Below are 25,664 nucleotides of genomic sequence, written 5' to 3'. Positions count from 1 at the left end.
TTTTTAAAGTTCTTAAAAACTTTATGCTAACCACCCACACACCACATGTCAATATCTGAAATGAGTCTCAGCTAAAAGCTGGCTAAATTGTTCTTAGCACAACAGGCTAACAGCTCTGGAATCATTAAATCAATCAAGCAAATAATATTAATTTAAACAGCCCCATAATTATATCTTTACTTGATCTATAATTACATGGCACTAGGCAAACACATAATTAGAAATTTTTTTTAAACATGTACTCTGTCTAAAGGAGGAAAAACATTAAGACATAAACAAGCACACACACACACACCCCAAAAAATTAGGAAGGAATTTGATCAGTGGCAGCTTTTTCTGTGATTCTCTAGGTCACACTCTCCTAGGCTGTGTGACACTTCATCATGCCATCTCCAACCTCCCTGTGCACTCCTGGATTCACTGAGCATCAGAGAATGCCATGGCAATCACAGGCTCACAATGAAACTGGAAGAAGAGTCCTCAAACTCGTAGAGATCCACCTGCCTCTGCCACCCGAGTGCTGGGATTACAGGCACACACACCACAACACTTGGCTGTCATAATTATCTTACACAAGAAAAGACCTGAGTCCAGGTAGCTGTGGAATGTCTTGTTCAATAAAAGGAACAATTGAGATATGAGCCTAAGATAATTTTTAAACCTTATAATTTATGTACATTGTAGGATTTCATCCCAATAAAATTAATAAATTCTACCACAGTGCCCTGACAATAGCTGTTAAGAACAGCTCCATAATGTATTTGTGAGGCAGTAGCTGCACCATGCCTCCAAGGAGACATTCAGTTGTGAAAGGTTGTATAAATGCAAAAGCCTGGCTTCCCAGTCCAAGACTCTCTTTCCACCTTCCTCTTTCCTGCCCAGACACTAATGTACAGAACCACAGAGAGAAAGTGTGTGTGGTAAGCTCTCTCCTCTGCAGCTACCTCCTCCCCAACCTCAAATCAAAGCAGAAACAACCACGAGCTACGGGGACTTGTTCGGTGGCCTCTGGAAGAAAGGAGGGAAAACCTTGGCTTGTAAGGTTTTACAAGGCCTATACGAACACCAAGTTATTGACACACCTTCCAAAAACTGCACTGTTTTCAGAGGCAAAAAAAAAAAATTACATCGTACGAGATTTGGAAATAATCCACATGAAGGAAGAGTTTAAAAGAACCAACTGAGGGATGGAGAGATGGCTCAGAGGTTGAGAGCACTGGCTGTTCTTCCAAGGGTCCTGAGCTCAATTCCCAGCAACAACTTGGTGGCCTCACAACCATCCACAGTGAGATCTGGTGCCCTCTGCTGGCCTGGAGGTACTACTACCTGGGCAGAGAAGAGTAAACCTAGGCAGCAGTGATGGGCTCTGCTGAGAAGGTCAAAACATTAGGCAAGCTGAGGCCTGATCTCTACTCACCCAGTTACTTGTTTTTCTAACAGTATTGCCAAGAGACGAGCGAAGCGAAGATGCCTGATAGTAAAAGGCATAGCTACAAATCTGTGCAGAAACCAACACACGAGCGTGCACACATACACACATACACACACACACACACACACACACATGCACAGTTGCAGTGTTAACCCTGGGGATGATTTTAAGGAAGATTTGGATGTAGACGGCAGTGATGATTATACAGCATCACCGAGTGCCATTAATGCAACTGGATCACACACTCCAAGAGGTCAAAATGGTGTCGTTGTTGTCTACATGTTTCCCGTAATGTTTTGAATCATGCAAGCACTTGGTTAAGTTCTCTGAGGCCCACCAGTTGCTCTAAATACACTGTGTTTATCATCCAGATTAAGCAGGTTTGTCTTAGGGCTGGAGCTGGCTCGGCATGAGAGTGTATTCTGCTCTTGCAGATGATCCAGGTTCAATTCCCAGCGCCCACATTGGGCGGATCACAACCATAAGCAACTACAGGTCCAGGGAATCCAATGCCATCTTTCCCCTTCCACGGGTGATGGTACACACGGTACCTACACCTATGCACATGGTACAGAGAAACTCACAAAAGCATCTGAATGAGCATTAAATATTAAATAATTTTCAAAAAGAATGTTTCACTCGACTGATTCATCTTACTGGCCTCTCAAATGTCATGAGCAGCACTGATACTTTTAAGCCCTGAGGGTAGGTATTTTCTAGGAATAACAATAATTTTAAAAACCTCCTTGGCGGGCTGGAGAGATGGCTCAAAGGTTAAGAACACTGGTTGCTCTTCCAGAGGTCCTGAGTTCAATGTCCAGCAACCACATGATGGCTCACAACCATCTATAATGGGATCTGGTGCCCTCTTCTGGCCTACAGGTGTACATGCAGACAGAACATTGTATACATAATAAATAAATAAACCTTTTGGAAAAAAAAAAAAAAAACTCCTTGGCAATCCTGAATGGGCATTAGTGTCTCCCTTTAAATGCGTGTTTACTTGCCCATACTAGTTTTGAGTCAATCCTTTCCTAACTCGAGACTACAACACTCCTGTCTTATGTGGCTACCTCCTGTCACATAAACAAATACTACAAGACTGCTATGTGATTGTCTCGTGTGATTCTTGTTAACTTACATGGCTTAAAACCATGGAAGTTCATCAAAACATAGAAGGAAAATCCTCAGAAAAATAAAATCTTCCTGATACAGCCTGTCTCCATGACTTAACTCAAATAGTCAACGACATAATCAAAAGGGATGTGAGAAAGTTCAGGTTTCTCACAGGCAGAGCTAGATTCCAAGAGTCTGTTAGTAACAGCAGTTCTGTGGGGTTTAGAGCCGATCTAGGCCTTCACAGACCCGGAAGCAGGAAGGCATGCTTCTAGTCCTCATTGCCTGGAACGTGAGACCCAAGGAGACACACAGTCAAAGCAGGGGACAGTGGGGTGCCAGTTCACAGAGCCTGAGCTGGGAGAGGAGGCCGAGGACTTTGGAAGGAGATAGACCAAATCAAAACCAGAGCTGAGGGTAACACTCACATCTGGGGGACTGTCTCGCTGCAGCTAAGAGTTCAGAGTCACAGGTAAGTTCCATTCTGACCAGTCTGCTAGAACTCTCAGGGATGTTATGTCACCCACAGTAGGAGAAGGTCTCGGTATGCTCACCCTCCCCTCAGTGACCAAACGCCAACAAAGGAAAGGGTGGAGGGCCTGCAGCTCAGATGGCTTTTTAGAGAGACTGTGCAAGTTCCCATAAAGCTACTGTGTGTGAGTGTGTGTGAATATGAGTGATATGAGTGAGTGCGTGTTTGAGAGAGAAGGGGTGTGTGTGTGTGTATACATCTGTACATCCCTGACTGGTACACAGACTCTAATAATGAGGGACAGTAATGAAACTAATAATGAAACTACAGAGGCTAAATCCACTCATGGTGAATCTTATAAGACACATTCTACTTAAAATGTCATTGCTGCTTAAAATGGATACCGCTTTGTCTACTTATGCCAGGCGTCTGCCTCTCTGGACCAGCTGTATGCTGGCCTCCCTGCACTCAGCACCTCTGCAGGCCCCATCGTTATTATTTACATTCCCCTTTAGAATGCCCTGCAATCTCTCTCCAGCCAGGCTTAAATGCTTTGACAACAAGAGCCAAAGATTTCTATTCTATTTAACATTTCTTGGCACATCTGTTATTTTAGGAAACATGTATTAGCCATGCTGGGTACTGTTGTGTATCTCAAATAAAATAAACATGGTTCCTGCTGTCCTAGAGCAAGTGAGAGCAGCCCAGGAGAGGATCAGTATGCGATCTCTGCTCCCTTGTTGTCGAAGCTCAGTCGCAAGAGCTTTGGTTACGCTCTTAGGTGCCTTTCTTTATAAATATTTTTTATAGGGCTCAGTGGGTAAAGTGTTTGTCCTATAAGAATGAGGACTTGAGTCTGGATCCACAAAAAAAGCCAAACATGGTGGCTTACATCTGTAACCACAGCACTGAGGAACAGAGGATGGAAGGTTCAGGGGATCACTGGCCAGCCAGTGCAGCTGAGACCCCAAGCTCTGGGTTCGGTGAAGAACCATGTCTCAAGAACTAAGGTGGAGAAGCAATTAGGGACTATGTCGGCCTCTGGCTTCCATGAGTTCCTGCACACAAAAATATACCATGGGGATGGAGGAGCTTGAAGAAAAGCTACTCAAGCATATCTTCATATGAATAAATGCTTCTAGAGCAATCTTATAAATCGACTTAGTCTCAGTAGGAAACCGAGACTGTCACAAACATAACAAAAAAAAGCAAATGAATTTTTATGAAATGCTGTTCATGATGTTTCATGGTCCTTCAGTTGTAAAAATAATGGCATTTGCAGTAATAATGGCAGTCTCAAATAGTTCCACCTGTATCCCCTGCACACCTGCAATCCTAGTGCCAGGGGGCTAAAGCAGGAAGGATGAAAGCTCAAGACCAGGCTGGGCTACATAGCAACAACGTGACTCAATAAACTAAAAGGCAGTTGTGCTCTATAGAACATCAGGCTCCATTAATGTTTTAAATTCACTTGCTTAGAATTATGTATTAGAGGGAATAACAGTTGAGAGGTTAGTTTATTATGGTAGATTTTAAAGAATTACATGTAAAAACTCTATCACAGAATGGCAATATCAATCCAACCACTTCAAAATAATTTTAATTGTCTGTCTGTCTGCCTGCCTGTCTGTCTGAGACAGGGTCTTGCTATGTAGCTCAGGCTAGCCTTGAACTTGCTGTGTAGCCCAGGCTGGCTGCAGATTTGTTATCTGCCTGCTTCTGCCTCTAATGTGCTCAAACTACAGGTCATATCAGCTTCAAAATGGTATTCACAGTGCTTCTCAAAGAGGGAGCTCCACAGGAAGGGAAGGAGAAGTGTACAGGAAGATGTTAGAAAGGCAGAATCTTGTTTCAACGAGGGGGTTAAGGCTTCTCATAATATTTCCTATAAGCCCACACCTGTTTGTCTATATCCCCCATTTTTATTCATTATTAGCCAGATAGAGCCAAGTAATTGTGGTAATGATACTTGCTTTTTTGCCCAATGCTGGAATGCTAGTAAATTTAGGTATGCCCTGGTTACTTACATGCCTCACTGGGTGCCTGTGCCCGTTGATGCCCCTCACACTATGACTCTCTTCAGACAGAAAAGGGATCTTGAAACTACAGCCATCATTGTTACTACCATCTCATTGGCGGCTGTTGGAGCTACCACCGGGGCATTAGCCATGAGTCATACTGGGCAGACTGCTCAGACCCTGAATAATCATTTAGCCAATGTAGCTCATGCCTTAGTTGTACATAAAGGAATTAATGCTCAACTAAAAGGAAGCTTGATGGTGTTCAATCAGAGGATTGACCTCGTGCAGGAGCAAATTGATACCCTATGGCAAATCGCTCAACTTGGCTGTCAATGAAAATATGCTGGACTTTGAGTCACTAGCATATAACATGAGAATTTTTCCTGTGCTGCAAATCTGTCTAAACAATTGTCGAGCTATATTTTAGGTAATTGGACTGGAGAATTCGATACTACGATGGAGCAGCTGAGAGTGGCCATTGTCACAGTAAATTCTACCAGAGTGGACGCAGGACTAGCCACAGGATTATCGTCATGGATTGCTGCAGCCATGAATCATCTGAAGGAATGGGCGGGCATGGGAGCGTTAGCAGGCCTTCTGGTGTTGGTCTCCTTGGTTTGCCTGTGGTATATATGCAAGATTAGAGTCTCACAACAGTGTGATGCAGCCATGATCATTCAGGCCTTTACAGCCATTGAAGCAGGACATTCGCCCCAAGCATGGTTGGATACCATAAAAAGCTAAAATGTTACGCTCAGGATGCGAGGCTAAGCACTGCACTCAGGGTCAGCCGCTTCGGACCCAGAGAAGAGCATGTCTGATTGCATGTGGGTTGATACCCCAGGTCCCGCCTCTGAGAAAAAGGTATCGGACGGGTCTGATGCTCTTTGGGTGGATGACACCTAAATGAACATCGGTACAAAGTCCCAATTTATTTCTAATATCAGAGATCAGACCTCTACTCTTGCCTGATGCGTCTAAAACAAAAAGGGGGAACTATAGAGAGCTGCGGAATGCTGTGCCTTAAAGATGGAGCTGGTTTCCGCCTTCCACCTTCCCGATGGTGAGTGCTCTCTGTCACGAACAATTCCACATTTAGCTAAGGCTGAGGATCTGGCTTGCTTCCAAGTATGTGGACCTATCTGCATTGCCCACGTGGCATGCCTGGGTTGGCTACCCAGAGGCTATTTAAGCTGTGGGCTGGCTTTCCCCAGGGTCAGATGATTGTTCAAGGTTCCTGAATAAACTGCATTGAAAAAAAAAAAAAAGAAAGAAAGGCAGAATCTTGCCCCATCTTCATTCCCCTGAGGCAGAAGTTGGTACCAATAAGCCTTGAAAGTGGTTTTGATGCACACTGGCATTCAAGAGTGTTCTAAGATCACGTTGAAAAGATCCTTGACAAAACTTTCATATCTCGCTGACTGTTAGGACAGAATGAGACTTGGCCGGCACATAAAACGATGCTTTTGGTGTGGGGGACAGATGTGGAGACTAAGCCCAGAGATTATCAGTAGCAACGAGAATCTTAAGAGAAAAAAGCAAAAAACATAAAACAGTGTTCTATTGTAAAAACGGGGGAGGGGGATCCTGGGTAAAAGCAACTGATGCCCAACAAATGCTTTGCCTATCTGAAATCAAACTGCATTTATTTATTTTGTGTGTGTGCCCATATTGATGCCATAGAACAAGTGTAGACTTTTTTGAGGAAGATCAAAGGCATCAATCAAAAACCACTGTTTTTCTGTAGCAATTATGCTGTGCAGCAGTTCAGTTTCTAAGTTCATAAGCAACCATCAAATGCACTGAGCTCCCAGGTTCAGTAGTATTTCATTAGCAGGGACACGTTCTTATAGTTATTCTCACCCAAGTAAAATCTTTAAAATATTTCATAGCAAGATTTTTTTGTTGTTGTTAGAAGGGCCCATAGTTCATATTTCCTCAGCTCATATGCCTATGATAAGGGCCCCAAGGACATCTCCCCAGACTAAAAACACCCTCGACCATAGTGAGGCCACTTTTGGTGGTTTGAGTAGGTATGGCTCCCTTAGACTCAGGTGTTCAAATGCTTGGCTCATAGAGAGGGGTACTATTAAGAGGTGAGGCCTTGTTGGAGGAAGTGTGTCCTTGTGGAGGTGGGCTTTGAGGTCTGATACATGCTCACATTTGCCCAGTGTGACACAGTCTCCTTCTGCTACCTGCAGATTGAGATGTAGAACTTTCAGTTCCATCTCCAGCACCATGTCTGCAGCCAGACACTGCCATGCCTCCCGCCATGATGACGATGGACCAAACCTCTGAAACTATAAGCCCACCATCTCTGGAACTGTGAAATGCTTTCCTTTATAGAAGTTGCCATGGTCATGGGTGTCTCTTCACAGCAAAGAAGCCCTAACTAAGACGCTACATTATCCTCAACAATCCTTTCCCAGGAAGAAAGCTCCTTACCCGGCTGTGGAACTTGGCAGTTCGGTAAGACTTCGGTGACAGGTTGTATACTGTGTAGTGGTCAAGGTGTCTGGAGTCCAAAAAGCTACGAATGTCGTCAACCTGATTCCTGAATCCTATGTCAACATTGTCCAGAGGAAAGGACATCACTAGGAGAGGTCACACACAAAGAGGGCAGGTTAAACAGATCTGCTGTCAGGAGGAACGGCCCTTCAGAGCAGCGAACCAACATGAGAAACTTACCGATAATTCTGGACGTGACGTAAGTGAAGTCTAGGTCTCCCTTTGTGTAGCTAAAAGTGAGAGAGGAGAGGGCCTTGATTAGAGCAATCCAAATGTGTCAAGATTTCTCTCTCCATCATTTAAACATCACCAACTGGAGCACTTCTGTCCAGCGGGCGTATTTTTGATCCCCTCAATCTCTTTCCTCTAATCACTGAGAGAAGGCAGCCCAATCCTCTGTCTTCACCACCCAGCCATGCTGCTGCTGCCGTTCTACACAGGCCCCATGATGGGCAGCGCCAGGCTCAGAATAGAACTGCTGCGTCTTTCCAAACACTGACAGTTCCAGAATGTCTGTCTATCCAGAACTCTCTTTCCTGGTTGTGAACTGCTAAGAGGAGACAGAGAAGGGGCTGAGAAAAAGCAATTAAAACGCTCTTTCCCTTCCAACTAAGGTCCTGGTTACACAACAGAGGAAACAGGAAATTTTGCCTTTGAAACAAGATTAAAATGCTGATAAATTTATTGGATTTGACGTTTGATTTTCAATTCAAAACTGCATATTGTAAAAGAAAATAAATGAATAATTTTATAATTCTTAAGAATAAAAAAAAACCAGGCTGGAGAGATGGCTCAGAGGTAAAGAGCACTGGCTGCTCTTCCAGATGTCATGAGTTCAATTCCCAGTAACCACATGGTGGCTCACAACCATCTAGAATGGGATCTGGTGCACTCTTCTGGTATGCAGATGTACATGCAGACAGAACATTGTATACGTAATAAATAAATAAACGTATAAAAAAACCTACTGCATTATTTATGTAAAAATTTTTATACAGGGGAGAGAAATTAACTTCTCTCAGTACATAAATAGCTGGATGCAAAAGTTCTGTTTCCGTTGCAACCCACATTCTGCCTGTTCGTTATCTGAGCAAATTCTCAAGTCACTCAGACACAGACCCTCTTGGAGAGTTCATTACCTTGCTCTACACCACAGAGTTTATAAACACAGTCCTTCACTAGAACCCACAATGTAAAGCCAGAGACATTGGCCATCCCCTGCCAACATACCAACGAGCTGAGTGCCCTCCAACTCAGACTGGAGGACACGTCTAAAGGACTTAACATTATAGTTTCAGTGGCATCTCTCTGTTGATCAATCTCAAATTATGTCACCAAGCTGAAGCTGTGTCCGTCCGGTAGGCGGTCGGCAGGCAACCAGACCCCTTGGAAGCCTGGGTTCCGCGAGCCTCACCGGGAAGGATGTACACACCTGCTAACAGACTGGATGACTCGGGAGGATGTGTCTTTGAGGGTGTCTTTCAAGTTGTCCTTCAGGTTACTGAACAGCCTCCCGGCGCCACCTTTCACCATGTCAAAAAGGCCTCCCCCATAGCTGGGCTCCATGTCTGGAGATGAGGCACCTGCAAAGGAAGAGCGGGGAGTTACGCTACAGACCGCCGAGCTCTCTCAATCCCACAACGCGCACGCGTCGTCTCTAAGGCGCTGGGCCTGTCCCGCCAGCTGCGTCCAGCTCTCAGAATTCGCGGGCTGCGTTTTGGCATCGCCGCTGATCCCCAGAGAGTACGAAGTACGCTGCGGAGCAGGCGGTGTTTGGAACGCGGGTGTCCAGAGTCACGCCGCCCAACACCGCAGCCCCTACCCACAGCACCATGCCCCTGCCATCGCCCCTGAGAACAGCACGGTGGCTGCCGCCGTGACTTCTCAGAATCTTCGGTGTCTCTTCCCTTGTGACTACGGGAAATTGTACTCTTGTAGCTAGCTCTAAACTACACCAGTGATATTTGGGTCAAGCGCCTCCTTGTTGCGGTACCACCTGCACCTCAGGGTGCTTAGTAGAATCTCTAGCCATCATAGATTCTGGTACTACCTGACCCAGAGACCCCCTCCCCGGGGGCCTTGGACCTTTGCCTCTGAAAATGTCCTTTTCCCTGAACTGTAATCAAATGAAGTCATTGTATTTGTGTTTCCCGGCCAGAGAATGTTTTGTTTTGTTTTTTAATTTTAGGTTCCTACTATACTTCTGCATGCTATTGACATATGCCTATGTCTTCCATACTGATCACAAGAGCTACGGGTGCCTGAGGTATCACTAGGCATCGATTTCAAAGTGAAGCTCTATTGGAAATTGCCAAGAACAGTGAATGCTGGTGAATAAACAAATGGACACGTGAGCAAACGTTAAAAGCGTCCTCTACTTCCTGGACTTTCCTGTCAGCAGCAGCTCTACTTAGAGCTTTCGAGGTGGTACAGTTCCCCACCGTTGGAAATTGCTTTTTCTTCTAACTGAGACACTGTGAGACACAGTCTCATTCTGGAGCTAAGGCTGAGCTGGAATTCACAGCAGTCTTCCTGCCTCAGCCTCCTACATGCTAAGATTACATGTAGAAGATACGATGCCTGGCCTATTACTCAAATTCTTACAGAAGGAGAGATGGAGTCACAAAGAAGAAGGCAGTTCATCGACAATCTCGGCCAACTAGAAAAGCCAGCTACAGCTACTCGCACCCACGTGTGCAATTCCGAAGTCTGAGTGAGAAGCAGCCATGTCCCACCAGCCCCAACCCCTCACCAGTCCATGATTCTGCCAGCTGTGACCAAGATGGTCCTCCCTTGCTATTTTTTCATGACTCTCATCCAAGTCAAGAAATAGCCATCTTGGAAAGCTCAGCTGCTCCCTGATTCTGAAAAATCATCCCAGCTGAATTTGTAAACCGTCCTCATTCTCTCTTGGTCCAGGAAGGGTCATGAGACCCTTACCTAAGTACCCAGCCCTTCACACCTGTTGTAAGCACCTCTGCCTTACATAGGCAGCAAAGACTAAGGGAGGGACATCTATCTATACAACTCAGGGGTAAAGGGTAAGGCCTCACACCCTTGTAAGTAACCTTTCACATGCATGCTGTGACAAAGCCCGATAAACTCATCGGTTCCCTAGAGTGAATTCCGGAGGAATCCTGCTTCAGTTTGTTATTGGGGCCTTAGGAGGAAGGATGGGCATTGCATATGTCCTCTGGGAAGGAACCTTAGCAACTCTGCCTTGCATCCAGCCCCTGTAAACTGCCTCTGGGTCTTCTTCTCCTCCTCCTCCCGTGTGCATTTCATCGGGCAACTCAGCGTCAATATTCTCAGAACCAGAGTGCACCCCCCACCGTGTCCCCAATCTGCATCTGTCAAACTGACCAAACTAATGCATTACGTAGGCATCCGAGCTCTGGTGGCCTCTCAGATCCACAGCTTGAGTGAAATATCAGGGCCTGGTCTAACAGCACTGGAGAGGAGTGTTCCAAGCATAAGCTCTCCGTGCTCTGCTTCCTACTGTATTTGTGACTTTTGTGTTGCTGTAATTGAAAACACCACAACCAAGGCAACTTGTCAAAGACAGGGTTTATCTGGGCTTATGGCTCCAGAGGAATAACAGTCTATCATGATGGGGCACCAGGGTATCATGCGGCAGGTATGTTGGCTGCAGCAGCCACTAAGAGTTCATGCCTCAACCTGAAAATAAAAGTTCATGCCTCAGTTTATGCCTCAAGATGAAAATAAAATAAAAAGTAGAAGAAGCTAACACGGAATGGTGTGAATTGTTTGAAAACTCAAAGACCCACAGGGACACACTTCCTCCAGCAAGGCCACACCTCCTAATCTTCCACAAACAGCCACCAAGTGGGGATCAAGTATTCAAATGTCTGAGATTTATGGGGGAACAGCTCATGCAAACCACCACACCTTTGAAAGAGGACAGAAATGTCTCCCTTTAAGAACATGCATGTATAAAAAAACAGTACCCTGTTTTCATTTCAACTATACTGAGGACAGAGAAGCATAAAGTGCTCCCCCCATTTACACTCCAAAGTGCTCTGTCTGAATACCTCCTTCTCTCACAGAGGACATCAAGTTGATTACCTAGACATCTCGCTGACTCTCAGTTTCATGCTGGAGCAGAACATTGAGGCACCGGCCTATTAAAAGATATGAATGTCTTTGATCATCTAAAACTCACTCTCGGCATCACTCAGGTCTCAGCCTCCTCATTAGAGCCTTAGAATGCTGCAGAAACCAGAATGACTTTCCAGAGCCCATTTATAACATCCAAACTCTCACTTAAGCCATGGCACGAAAAGAGAAGAGGGGCACTGTGTGATTTCACCCTAATGGCTCATTTGGGTGGGTATGCCAGCTTTCCTTAGTGAGAAACCCTAGGTGGCAAGAGTACAGATTCTGCCAAGGGTATTATTGTCCTGGCTAGATGAAAGAAAGGGGAGAAGAGGTTGCAAAACCTGACGGAGCATGGAGCCAAAGACGCAGTTGGAAAGTGACAGCGCAGAAGTAAAGAATGCCCGCAGTACAGCAAGACTGAGCTCAGGCAAATCCAGCCACTTGTCTGTCTTTATACTTCCCTGTGTTTTAAATGTTGGGTAAAAGAAATATCAAAGGCGCATCCATTCAAACCACATCATAATTCCATAAAGGCTGACTTTCCGTGTCTAGAAGTAAAGCGTTCTTGGAATACAGGGCTAGAGGCATGGCTCAGTGGTAGATCATTTGCATGGAATTCGCAGAAAACAAGAGCAGAAAGCAAGAGACTTATGTGTTTACATCTGGTCTGGGGCTGCTTCCGTGCTGCTATGGCAGAGCTGAACAGCAGTGACACACCTGACCCACCACGGAGCCTCTTTACCAGCTGTCCCTTCAAGGACAGTCTCCCAACCCCTGCACTAGACTGTCCATCTTAAATGTGGGAACCATGCTGGCCAGGGTCCTTGGGATCCAAGGGTCTAAGAGGGTATCAAGGTCAGAACTGAAAGTGAAGGAGAGTACCATGTAAGAAGAAAAGCCTGGGTCTCTGCTTCAACTCCAAGCAGGTTCTTATCTAGGACATTTTGTCATCTTAAAACCCAAGCCCACAGAAGGCAAATGTCAGAGCCATACCCTGCCTTCCCACTAACCAACCCCATGTGACTCCCAACAGTGTCACAAAAGAGTTTTCCAGGGGATTATCAGTACTTAGAAGAGCAGTACTGTACCCCTCCCATTATGAGACTCTCACAGAGGTTGCCTGACTAGTTCTTACAGCACTGGGGACTCCTGGGAAAGAGTACTTCCCCCCTGAACTACTCACTGGTCACCTGTCGGCGTTAACCTGGTTTTCAAGGAAGACTGGAGGAACTCAACGGTCATTTGGAAAGCACACCCTTCAAAGGGCTGGCACAAATGTTCATGCAGTCCTCACTGCCTCGGTGTGTGAAAAAGGTAGGAAAGGCAGGCTAAGCTGCCCTCCATAGGCATATTATTCACCTGTGATAACTGAGCCAAGACACTGAGACACGCCGACGAAAGAGATGAAAAATGTTGATGAGGGTTTCACAGCCTATTAGTGAACACCAGCATTCCACACATATTCTCACGGTTCATACAAAAAAAGTGCACATGCCAAGGACACCCTGGACTGTGCCTGACTTGGTGACTCCTAAGAAGGCAGGCCCTCCCGTGTGGTATTATATCATACAAACACTCAGAGGGGGAAAAAAAAGATATTGACCACAATCTTGTTTTGAGTGACAAGAAACTACAAACGATGTATTTTAGCTTATTTTTAATTGTGTGTGTGTAGATGTGTTTTAGTTACTTTTCTGTCACTGAGAGGAGACACCATAACCAAGGAAACTTATCAAAGAAAGCTTTCAATTAGGAGCTCATGGTTCCAGAAGGTAATAGAGTCTATGGCCATCATGGCAGGGAAGCATGGCAGCAGGCAGGTAGCCAGGCATGGCACCAGGACAGTAACTGAGAGCCCACACATCAATACAATTCCACCATGAGGAAGAGAGAAAGCTAACTGAAAATGGCTGGGCTTTTGAAACCTCAAAGCCTGACCCACAGTGACACACTGCCTCCAACAAGGCCACACCTCCTAATCTTTCCCAAACAGTTCCACCAACTGCAGACCAAACATTCAAATCTATGAACCTATGGGGGCCATTATCATTCCACCAACCACAAGATGTCATGTGCCTCACGGAGATCAGAAGAGGGCCTCATATTCCCTTGAAACTGGAATTACAGATGATGATGAGCCATCATGTCAGTGCTGGGAATCAAACCCAGTTCCTCTGGAAGAGCAGCTAATGCTCCTATTTGCTCATCCATTTCTCTAGCCCTACATTGGTTGAGTATTCCTAAAAACGTTGTGTAGTCATTATAATCATTTCATGTGTGTGTGTGTGTGTATGTACATATACATATAATTAACTATCAAATTACCTTGTAGAAGAGTACAAATAGTTAAAATTAAGGATAAAATGGAAACAAAAATATAAACATTATAGGCACATTCTTGTAAGAGAAAAAACATTGAAGTGTAGAGAAAGAATTCAGAAATGTTATACATTTTGGTGCTTTTGAGACGGGATCTTGTATGATCCAGGCAGTCCCTTGGCTCTATGTATAGCTAATGAGGACCTTGAAGTCCTTCCTGAAGGACCCACCTCCCCAGTGCTGAGATTATCAGCATGCACCACCACAGTCACCTCAGAAATTCCAACTATTATAAAAGAATGACAACACTAACCCAAACTTACAAGATGCCTCTTACGTATCAGACACTGATCTAAATGCCTCGTCCACAGTGATGTTTAATCTTCACATCACTCCAGGAGCAGCTCCACTGCTCTTCCCATTCACGAAGGAAGATAAAGACCCACCAGGACCTCACCCAGGCTCCCACAGTTACTGTGCTAGGGTTTGTAGCTAGTCAAATAGCAGCAGAGCCTGGGCTTCTCCCCACTACATTTTTTTGTGTGTCCAGAAAATCTTAACAGGTTTATTTATAATTGTTATAAAGTTGAACTGTTGAAATGCATTCACAGAAACATTTTGCTTACACTCATGCTTTACATCTTGCATTTATATTAGAAATTCACACACAAATGAAAATGGGAAAACTGCCAATGCCTGATCTCTTTCCCCTATTTTACCACTCACAATCATATACTTAGGTACATCATGGAAGAAAAAATCTAACATTCAGAACTACTGATAACAGGGAGAAGAGGAAAAAAATGTTTTTGAGAATGAAATGTTAGTGGACTCATAAGCACATCCTCCACTCATGCGGTGTCAAATTAGTTATAACAATGATGTCAAATTATAAAATGACAAGTGATATTTTTAGTTCTTTATATGACTGCATTTTCTAGATTTTCTATGCCTTGCAGCTTCACAGTTAAATCTGTAATACATATATATATATATATGTGTGTGTGTGTGTGTGTGTTTATATCATTTATATTAGAAATATATTTATATAAACATCAGATATAAGAATATATATTTTAACTTCACAATTAAAAAACATATAAAATAAGAACAATAACCAAGTGCTGTAATATTACAGTTCAACACAAGCTTGCTAAACACCTGTGGGGCCCTCCCTCTTCTGCATATATTCCAATACAACGGCCTCTGAGTAGCAACTATGCTTACCCCAGTCTTCTAGTGGTACCTACAGATCTCTAACTGCAAAGAGGCCGGGCATCCTTCTGCCTAAGAGTCCATCTAGGACCTAGGTCCAGGACCTTAAGGATAGAGAAGTGAGAGCAGGAAACACTTGGCAACAGTCACAGGTCTGGGGCCATCAACAGGTCCTCTCGGCCTTCACAAAGATACCTCAATAAGAATCTTCCATCTGTCTTCTTTCGAGAAAGACCCTATCACTGCTTCTTATAATTGTTACTGCTTAGGGCCAGCCAGCTAATTAGGTAACACTGATAAAACCAACTTTGCTACTAGATTGTGGTCATCTTTACATTCTTTTTCACCACGGGGCATTTTCCTTTGTGTTTGATTGTTTGATTTTGTTTTCTTGTTTGTTTGTTTGGTTGGTTGGTTTTGGTTTTGGGGGGTTTTGTGGTTTTTTGTTTGTTTGTTTGTTTGTTTGAGACAGGGTTTCTCTATGTAGCCCTGGCTGTCCTGGACCCACTTTGTAGATCAGGCTGATTTCAGACTCACAGAGATCCACCTGCCTCTCCACCTGAGTACTGGGATTAAAGGCATGTGCCACCACATGGCTTTAAATTTATTTGGCTTATGCCTATATGTTTATTTTTTAACTATCACCATGATACACTTGTCATCTGCCATCTACACAATTGGCAGGTGTAGGAGTGAAATTCTAAACCTCAAAATGCTTTGGCATGTGCTGTCAGCTCCTGCCCCAAGAACAAGCCATGCTTTTGCTACAAAGTTTGGCCAAGGGCAAAGAATCCAATGACATTGCCATAAAAGACGTCCTTATGCCAAGATATTCTAGCTCTTGATTTCCCAGCAATTAAATAGATCAATGAGCAGGAATTTTATTTTGCATCCTTAGAAATTCAGCTCTCATAGTAAATGATTCCAGGGGTTGCCTACCACAACATGCCTAGGAGCACAGGTATCCAAGTGCATGAAATAAAAGTTTAGCACATGCAAAAATAGATAAATAAAATTAAGCAAAAAGTATTTGACGCTCACTATGCCAAGCAAGGAGGTAGGGACTAGACAAAGCTGGCAGTATTGAAACTCTGGCTGCTTATAGGTCTGAATGGGTTCGGCTCTCACTTGCTGCTGGAAGGGCGTGCAGTCTACAGTGGCGGACACAACAGTCTCCTGGCCTGCAGGAGAGAAGCACCCACAGAATATCACAGGCAGCTAGCTGTGGGAGGGCCGCGAGAGCTTCTGCGAAGCTCTTAGCATATGCCCGGCATATGTGTGAACTCTTACTAAGTGACAGTTAGCAGGTGCTGTGGAGACAGCCATGACCAGTACAGCCTGCGTCACAAAGGGCCACATTGTTCTGATTCACAGTTGGAACAGCCCGACGGAGGAGGCATACAGCAGGAAAGGGCTCTCTTTCCAGAGCTTCTAGACACAGTGCATGTAAAGCTTCCGCGGTGGGAATTCAGAATCAAAACTGTTTAACAGAGGCACAACTCTCTATATCTCTGAGGTTCTACTTTCCATCACATAGAGCTCTGGCATAAGCTATTGGTATTATAAGCTATTGGTAGCACGCTAGTATTTGCATGCACATGGATTTGTCATCACTTTTTTGTTTTTTAAATACTATGTGACTTCTGGGCTATTTGTCCCATAGTACAAACTACTAAAACAATTCAGGCTGCTGAACCGCAGCTCTGAAAATGTCTAGTGACTGCCCGGTAGATGCAGAGGGTGGAGCAGGGCCCTGGCCAGCAAGGGCCCAGAGCGCTGGTGCTGACCCAGGTTTTGTATGCTTGGGCTGTGTAGAAAGCGTGAGTATGAAAGTATTGTGGTTCCCGTAAGTCAGCCTAGGCCCAGCCCGCCTTGCAACGGAACTAGGCAGAAATCAGTTTAATGAAAAAATTCCCACAAGGATCTGCTTCTGTTCCTTTTATCCAACCACAGCCTCAAAATAGGGATCGTTTAGCTGGCAGTGCAATCAGTCTTGAAAATATCCAAAAATCAACAGGAAAATACTGGAAGTTAAGGATAAATAATTCATGTTATATTACATGACAAGTAATATATAATGTGTATGTGCTCATTTTGTTTTTCTATGGACTAAAATGGGGCTGTACTTTTGAATGCATATGTTGTATCAGCTATTAAATATATTTATATCACTACAGATACCACAATATCCACAGATACGCTATTGCTATGAGAGACCAAAGAATTTGGGTATTGGTTTAAAGTTTAAAGCACAAAGTTGAACAAAGGCCAGCCACGTGGAGACATGTCCAGCTACCTGCAGGGGAACAACTAGCCTTACTGCACTCTTTTCCTGCCCACTAGAGATACAGTTGCTAGGAAACTGGCCTAGAAGGCCAGGCTAGAACCATTTATAGACATGGCACCTAAAGTAAACCAGTCATTTTAAAGTTAATTCCCCCCCCCAAAAAAAGTTAATTTCCCTTACTCAATCACACAAGGCATGTAACCCGCTGCTTGAGGTTTTTCCTTTTAAAAACCTTGTTCCCCTAGACCGTGGGGCCATATTCCTCCACTGTAACCCTTTAATACAGTTCCTCCTGTTGTGGTGACCCCCAAACAAAATTATTTTGTTGCTACTTCATAACTATAATTTTGCTACTGTTATGATTTGTAATATAAATACCAGATATGCAGGATATCTGACATGTAACATCAAGTGGTCTCAACCCACAGGTTGAGAACCACTGACTTACAAGGACAGGATAGGGAGAACATTGGTTCGAGGCTAATCTGAGCTACCTAGCAAGACCCTCTTTCAAGAAACATAGACCTAAAACTACAAAAGAACAAATCAGTAAACTTTAAGACGTCAAGTTCTACCTCCACTTAGGTCTAAAAATGAAGAAGAAAATTGAACGGGAAAAAGATTTTAGTATTTCTAAAATTTGTTGAAGAAATTTTAATTTAAATGAGGGTCTCTCAGTGAGGAATGGTGTCATATTCCCGTAACCTCAACACATGGGTACTTAGGAGTCTGAGGCAGGAGTATCATAAACTTCAGCCCTCCTGGGCTAGGTAGGGAGACATTGTCTCAACCAAGCTCAAATTACTCAACCTTGGAACTCAGTCCTATTGACATGAGGGTAGGATCATCGACTGCTATGATGACTATCATGAACACTGCAATTTTCAGCACTACTCTTGACCTCTACTAACTAGACCATAATAATATCATCCTCAACCCTAAATCCCAGAATATATGACCGTGAATCCTTCCAGACAAAGCCAAATGTTCTCAAGGAAAGCAAAATTATCCTTGATTCAAAATTGCTATTAAGCTATTATAGCTGAGTGTGGTAATACATGCCCCAAATCTCAGGACCCAGGAAGCTGAGGCCAGAGGATATCAAGTCCATGGCATGTCTAAAGAAACATTCTCAAAACAATGGAGGGAGGAGGAAAGGAAAGAAGAAAGAAAGAAAGAAGAAGGGGGAGATAGGAAGACCTGGAAGGGTCTGGAGCTCCACAAGGAGAACAACAGAACCAAAAAATCTGGGCCCAGGGGTCTTTTCTGAGACTGATACTCCAACCAAGGACCATTCATGGAGATAAACTAGAACCCTGCACAGATATAGCCCATGGCAGATCAGTCTCCAAATAGGCTCCCTAGTAAGAGAACAGGGACTGTCTCTGACATGAACTCAGTGGCTGGCTCTTTGATCACCTCCCCTGAGGTGGGAAGCAGACTTATCAGGCTACAGAAGAAGACTATGAAAGACAGTCCTGATGAGACCTGATAGGCTAGGGTCAGATGGAAGGGGAGGAGGTCCTCCCCTATCAGTGGACTGTAGAAGGGGCATGGAAAAGAAGAGGGAGGAAGGGCATAAATAAAAAATTATATTTAAAACAATTAAAGAAAAGACAGAATGAATGAATGAAACACAGCAAACCCTAAGCAAGATAGAGGCACAGGGAACTAACCATAGACACATAAGAACCAAACTACAGAAACCAAGAATAATGGATCAATCTTAATAACCAACAGAGAAAAAGAGAGAGAGAGAGAGAGAGAGAGAGAGAGAGAGAGAGAGACATGCAAAGGACATGACTAATGACATGAATGATGTCTAACTTTTAATCAGAAGCAATTGAAATTGAAAAAGATAGAATGAGATCCTGACAGAGAAACCATCAACCAAGAGTTTTATAAATGGCAAAAACTCCATTAAAAACTTTTTACAGCTGGGTGTGGTGGTGCACACCTTTAATCCAGCACTCAGGGAGGCAGAAAGCACTCAGGATCAATACACAGAGAAACCCTGTGTCAAAAAAATAACAACAACAACAGCAACTTTTTAGGTTGATCGTGGTAGCACTCGAGAGGCAGGAACAGGATTGTGAGTTCAAGGTCAGCCAGAGTCATATATTGAGAACCTGCCTCAGTAATTTGTTACCTAACGATCTGCATTAGGGGGAATGCTAAAAAACTATACTTCAGTCGCATGGGATATATTACCAGATGGGAACTTGGATTACAAGAAACAAGTCACAATTCCAAAACAGTGTGTACCTAACATAAAGAATTCTTTTTCCTCTCTCAATTCATCTGAAAGGCAATTGTTTCCAGCATAAGTAAGATTACCAAAGCTCAACCTTCATTCACAACTAAGGCCTTCTCCAGGAGGAACCTACCGGCTCATCTTTGTGTAACCTGTGGCTCTTCTGTCACTGTAAGGATGTGGACTGATGCTGACTTTGCACCTAAATTCAATTCGTACAGACAATATACAATTTGGCAAGGAATCATGAGTAAATTTAAAGAAGGAAGATTTGTTTTGGCTCATGGTTTTAGAGGTCTGTGTCTATGTCAGCTGGTGCCTTTACTTTGGGCCTGAGCTAAAGCAGAGCTTCATGATCTCCAGGGGCGAGTTACCTGTGTCTCCCTTCCTCCAACTATCCCCCAACCTCCACAGTTACTATGATCTTCCTATAGGACTAATCCACCAATTACCCTCATGATACAGTCATATTCCAAAGCCCATCAGCTGGCAGCCAAGATTTTAGCACATTGCTTTTGACGCCATTTTAGATTCCACCATAAGGTCTGTCTTACTTTCTGTACAGTCTAGTAAGAGCTGCCTTTTAATAATAGTGTACAGTGTACTTATACTTAGAACAATTATAAATGTGGCTAGAGGTAAGCCTAGTGTCTCGCTACCTCTTTTTCATTGCTATTTCTATATTTTTATTTTCTTTTTTTTTTTCAGCCTCACTAGGATTAATCACATCATTTTAGTATGAAATTTCAATTCTTCTACTGGCTTTTTCTCTATGTATATTTTTTATTTCAAACGGTAGTTCTTTCATGGGTCATAATAGGCATCTTCACTAATCTTTATATATGTTAAACATGTAAGATGAAAACATTATAGCAAGATTTGATTCACTCTCTACTCTTCTTTGGTATTATTTTCCCACCTATTTTACATCTAGCCTCAGAATACGGTATGGTTTTCTTAAATTAGTTTTTAAGTTAGAAAAAAGTAATAAATTTCACTGTGGCGTTTTTATATGAATGCATCATCACGCTTTGTTCTAATTCAGCACCTTTTCCCCTGCCCTCCTCTAGGGCCCCTGCCCTCCTCCGACTGGCTCCCTTTCAACTCCAGTTAGTTCCCCTACATGCTTTCATGTCACGTGTTACCTATTTCTCTTCACCACCCTTCCGCCTTTAAGATCTTTTTCTCTTCTCAGAATCACCTTTTATTTTTTGTTTATTTGGGTTTTGTTTGGTTTTGTTTGAGACAGGGTTTCTCTGTATCCTTGACCATCCTGGACTTTCTTTGTACGCCAAGCTGGCCTTGAACTTGCAGAGATCCGCCTGCCTCTGCCTTCCCAAGTGCTGGGATTTCAGGCGTGCACCAACCACGCATGACTCACCTTTCATTTCTATAGCTCATGTATACACACATATTAGTACTATTCACACATGTGTGATTTTAAAGCTAGGATCTACATATGTTATTTGTCTTCCAGAATCTTTTTTTTAATGATTTCTATTTCTATCCATCTTCCTGTTGATATCGTTACCTCCGTTTTCATTATGGCTGAATTAAAATTCCATTATGTGGACACACCACATCTTCTTTATCCTCTCACCTGTTCATGGGCTGAGTCCATGTCCTGGCTGTTCTCAATAGTATGACTCTACTCACACAGATAGGTAGGTGCCTCAGTAATATATTGACTTAGAGACCAAGAGTGATAAAGCAGGGTCATATGGTAATTCTAATTGTAGGTATCAAGAAATAACCAGCAATAAGAACCAACTACACACCCCAATCTGACATTTTCAAAACATAGTAAAGAAAAAGAACAAACCATCTTCTCAAGGGCTTCTATGTGCTAAGGCATAATTTTGCACATTTCAAAAGTTTAAAACAATACATATTTCCGGGAGTCAGCCCAGGAACACTGAAATACTGCTGACATAATGAGAAAATCAAGTGTGAAGTCACAGCCAGAACAAGCACATGAAAGTCGCTTTACTTCTAAAAGTCATGTCCCTATTGCCATACCCCTAACTAGAGCCTAGACTGGCAAGGTAAACAAACCCATTAATCCACACAAAATGCCATTCTTGGTCCCGTAATCCTAGCTGCCTTTCCTGGCCGTTCTTTGTTAAGAATGTGCTGTGCTAGGAACTAGGAGTCCATGCCCAGTCTCTTGAGACAAGCCAGAGTGAAATGTCACATATATGTCACGGAGCTCAAAGGAGGGGTCTGTGTACACATGCAGTAAAGAACTCTGGAATTTGGGAGATGGGGGTTTAACTGATTAAGAAACCCCCCCAACTTGTGTTAGTACAGGCGTGTGCATGTGTGCGTGCGTGCGTGCGTGCGTGCGTGTGTGTGTGTGTGTGTGTATGCACGTGTGACCATGGAGTTGAGGGGAAGAAAAGAGAGGAGGTACAAGACAGAAATATATAGTTCAGGGTTTGGTTTGATTTGTCTGTTTGTTAAGACAGGATCTCACCATTAGACCAGGCTGTCCTGGAATTCACAGACTTCCTCCTGCCTCTGACCCCAGATTGCTGGGATTAAGGGCTTATGCCACCATGCCTGGCTAAACTCCAGTTTTTTACTTTATAAAAATATCTTGGTATTTTAGAAACAATATAGCCTTCCATTCTTAGTTCTATGTGTTTTAGATACAAGCACAGAAATATTTGAGGTTCTATACCCACATGTATAAAAATAAAGTCATATTATACTGCCATGGGCCTGCCAATTTTTCCACTTAACAATGAAAACTAGTATTAAAAGTTACTAGTACTTAGCCAGGCACAGTGTAATCCCACACCTATAATCCCAGCCCTCAGGGAGGCAGAGGCAGATGGATCTCTGTGAGTTTGAGGCCAGCCTGGTCTACAAACTGAGTCCAGGACAACCAAGGCTACACAGAGAAATCCTGTCTCGAAAAACAACAACAAAAAGTTATTAGTACTCAAGCATGGTTGTGCACCTCAGTGGGCGACGTGCTTGCCACACCAGTATGAGAACTTGAGTTTGGACTCCCAGAACTGACAGGAAGATAAGTGAAGCAGTAAGCATCTTTGCATCTGTGGTAGTGTCACCATGACCACAAAATGGGAGGTGGAGACAGGATTGTTCCCCAGAACTCACAGGCAAGAGATCCTTAGGTAAGCAAAAAGCCAAAGCACAAAAAAGAAACCCTGTCTCAAAAGGAGGGGGAAGGTGAGGGCTGGTACCCTGGGGTTATCCTCTGACTCCCACAAGTGTGCCACAGCCCATGGCACACATGCGAATACACACAATCATTAATGCTTTTCTTCTAATAGCCCTGACAGGGCTTCATCATAATCATTAGATTACTCCAGGAGTTCTGATCACCTGACTCACTAAATGTTACCATATGTTACTAAATGTTACCACAGAAAGGAATGGAGAGAAGAGAGCTCTATCTTCGAGGAGGAGTCAGAGTGGCAGCGGGCTGAGGGGCTCTCCCGGCTGAGCCCAGAAACAAGCAGAGGTCAGGAGAACACTGCATGGACGTGAACACCATCATAAGTAAGCACCTGCTGCCATCATCACCCTAGGGGCCCTGCCAGGTTCAGCCAACACTGAAACTCGGGTGTTCTCTTCCCACCGAACAGATGAAGAAGGGGGGGGGGAGGGAGACGAACAGCAGGTGGCTCTGAGATGGCAAATCACACTATACCAGCACCTCCTGCTGTTCCCAGAGGGATTGAGGGGATGAAAGGGGGAAGGAGTATTAGATAGGATGAACTCAACCGAGAGGGTGAGTGAGTGTCCCTTTGGTTCCAGAGGGCTTGGAGGTCAAGCGGAAGACATGAACTTATTGCCAAAGTCTCTGTGTACCGGCTTGCAGGGTTTGGTTCTCTGGCTGACACACCAACGACAAATAGATCAGCAGAGTCACCAAGAGCTGTTCACAGAGCAGGTTGTTGTGACAAGGGATGTACCCCGGGGACAGCACATCTTCTCTCTTTTTAAATCTATTTATTTCCGTTGTATGTAAATTGGTGTTTTGCCTGCTTGTGTGAGGGAGCCGGATCCCCTGGGACAGGAGTTACAGACAGTTGTGAGCCGCCATGTGGGTGCTGGGAATTGAACTCGGGTCCTCTGGAAGAGCAGGCAGGGCTCTTAACGACTGAGCCATCTCTCCAGCCCGGGCTAGCACAGCAGAGCGTGACCCCTTTAGCGGTTGAATGATCCTTTCACAGAGTCACCTCAGACCACCAGAAAACACACAAGTTTACATTACAATTCATAAGACAGCAGAATTATGAAGTGGCAATAAAGTAATTATATGGTTGGGGGGGGTCGGTCACCATATGGTTGTTGGAGGTCTGAATTAAAGGGCTGCAGCGTTAGGAAGGTTGGGGGACACCACTTTAGTGTATATTTCAAAAGCCAGAATCCCACCTCACGGCAGCTGAAGGAAATTTCAAGGCAGTTTTTCAGGATCCAACCCTGTCAAATAAATGTGGAAGTGGGGCCCAGCCACACTGTGTGCTAACTCACACAACGCATAAAAACATTCCTCAAGGCTCAGCGAGTTGCGGGAGAATACATCCATCTGCTGACTAAACAGGGAAGGTGAGATGTCAGAAGATGAATCTACAGACGAAAAGAGCCCGCAGCAAGCACTTGGAAGAAAACCTGCTACTTAACTACAAACAGAACTGGCTGCGGAGCAGGTAAAGGCACTGGCCACCAAGCCTGACAACCAGAATTCCATCCTGGGGACACCCACATGATAGAAGGTATGAACTCACTCGAGTCCTCCAAGTTGCCCCAAAAACTCCGTATGCACTCTATGACGTAAGCACCCATGCACATACACACACATAAACAACTGTAACTTTAAAAAAAAAAAAAAAAAAAGGACAGTTCATGGGTCTCAAAGGCAAAGAAAACCACCATTATCTGTGGACCCACTTTCTGTCGTGGCTGTGGTTTATGGAAACACTCTAATAAATGGAACCTTCATCTCCTCTGTGTGGACACAGCAATCGCTGAGCAAGTTCAGTCAGTGAGCAGGCTCTTGCACGTCCCTGCTTCGCCAGGCTGAGTGGACAACTGGGTCTCGACTCTCCTCACGGCAGCCTACGGCACACCCCCACACACTGGGTCACAGAAGCAGGCCTCCCATCTTCTCTCCAGGCCCCTCCCACTCAAAAAGGAAGTTTTGCATGCTAGTTTTCCCAATGAGCCTCAGTTTTCCTGGTCCTCAGAAAAAAAAAAAAGGCATGTGCCACAAGCATAGGATGATGGAGAGGCCTGGGCCAGCTGAGCTTGGCAGTGCCGGCTGTTAGCTGAGCACTTGGAATGCTGGGAACATTTATGGACTGTGCTGAATGAGAGAGAGAAGGTGGGCAGGAGGGAGTAGGGAAGAAAGGAGAAAAAGAGAGGGAGGGAGGGAGGGGGCAGGAAAAAGGAGGGAAGAAATGCTTTGTGAGCCAACAGACCTTGATAAATAGCACTTGCCTTCCTTATTACCTATATGATGGACAGACTATAATCTGCTTAGACCTCAGTTTTTCGAATTACAAAATGGAAACAGAAGCCATCCTCCAGCCATGTCCTTGAAGAGGATCTAATGAGAAGACAGATGTGAACCTATCAGTCAACTAAAAGGCATCACACACAATTCTTGCCTACCTGCATGATCCTGTGTGAGAAAAGAGGGGGGAGTCCCCAACACACAAAAAAAGGAAAACCAAAACAGCACAAAGAAAGGAGAGAAAGTGAGAAATGGCGTGCATCGGGGGACTGCCACGACCTTCATCCTTTCGAGGGTGGTAAAGGCCAAGGCCACTTGGCTTCTGCCTGACCACTGCAAAGAGCAAACCTAAGATGTCTTCCCCAGGGAGCACTCACAAGGGCAGATCTGTCAGACATAAAAGGCACACTGTCTTCTACATTTACAGCCC

At 44.2% G+C, this 25,664-nt stretch overlaps 1 protein-coding gene across 5 annotated transcripts in view; it reads right to left on the bottom strand.

Moving 5' to 3' along the window:
- The window catches only part of Dnajc6 (DnaJ heat shock protein family (Hsp40) member C6), a 151,276-nt gene that overhangs the window by 37,733 nt on the left and 87,879 nt on the right, over nucleotides 1-25,664 (bottom strand). For all 5 annotated transcript variants that reach the window (XM_060365974.1, XM_060365977.1, XM_060365975.1 and 2 more), the window contains 3 exons: nucleotides 8,982-9,132; nucleotides 7,730-7,779; nucleotides 7,487-7,635 (listed from right to left, as the gene is read on the bottom strand). In XM_060365974.1, coding sequence (XP_060221957.1) covers nucleotides 7,487-7,635; nucleotides 7,730-7,779; nucleotides 8,982-9,132 — 350 coding nt within the window. The remainder of the gene's footprint in view (nucleotides 1-7,486; nucleotides 7,636-7,729; nucleotides 7,780-8,981; nucleotides 9,133-25,664) is intronic.

The sequence above is a fragment of the Meriones unguiculatus genome, chromosome 12 (assembly GCF_030254825.1).
Source record: "Meriones unguiculatus strain TT.TT164.6M chromosome 12, Bangor_MerUng_6.1, whole genome shotgun sequence".
Lineage (NCBI taxonomy): Eukaryota > Metazoa > Chordata > Mammalia > Rodentia > Muridae > Meriones > Meriones unguiculatus.
The sequence above is the reverse complement of the archived record's forward strand: the minus strand, read 5'-3'. Positions and strand labels throughout refer to the sequence as shown.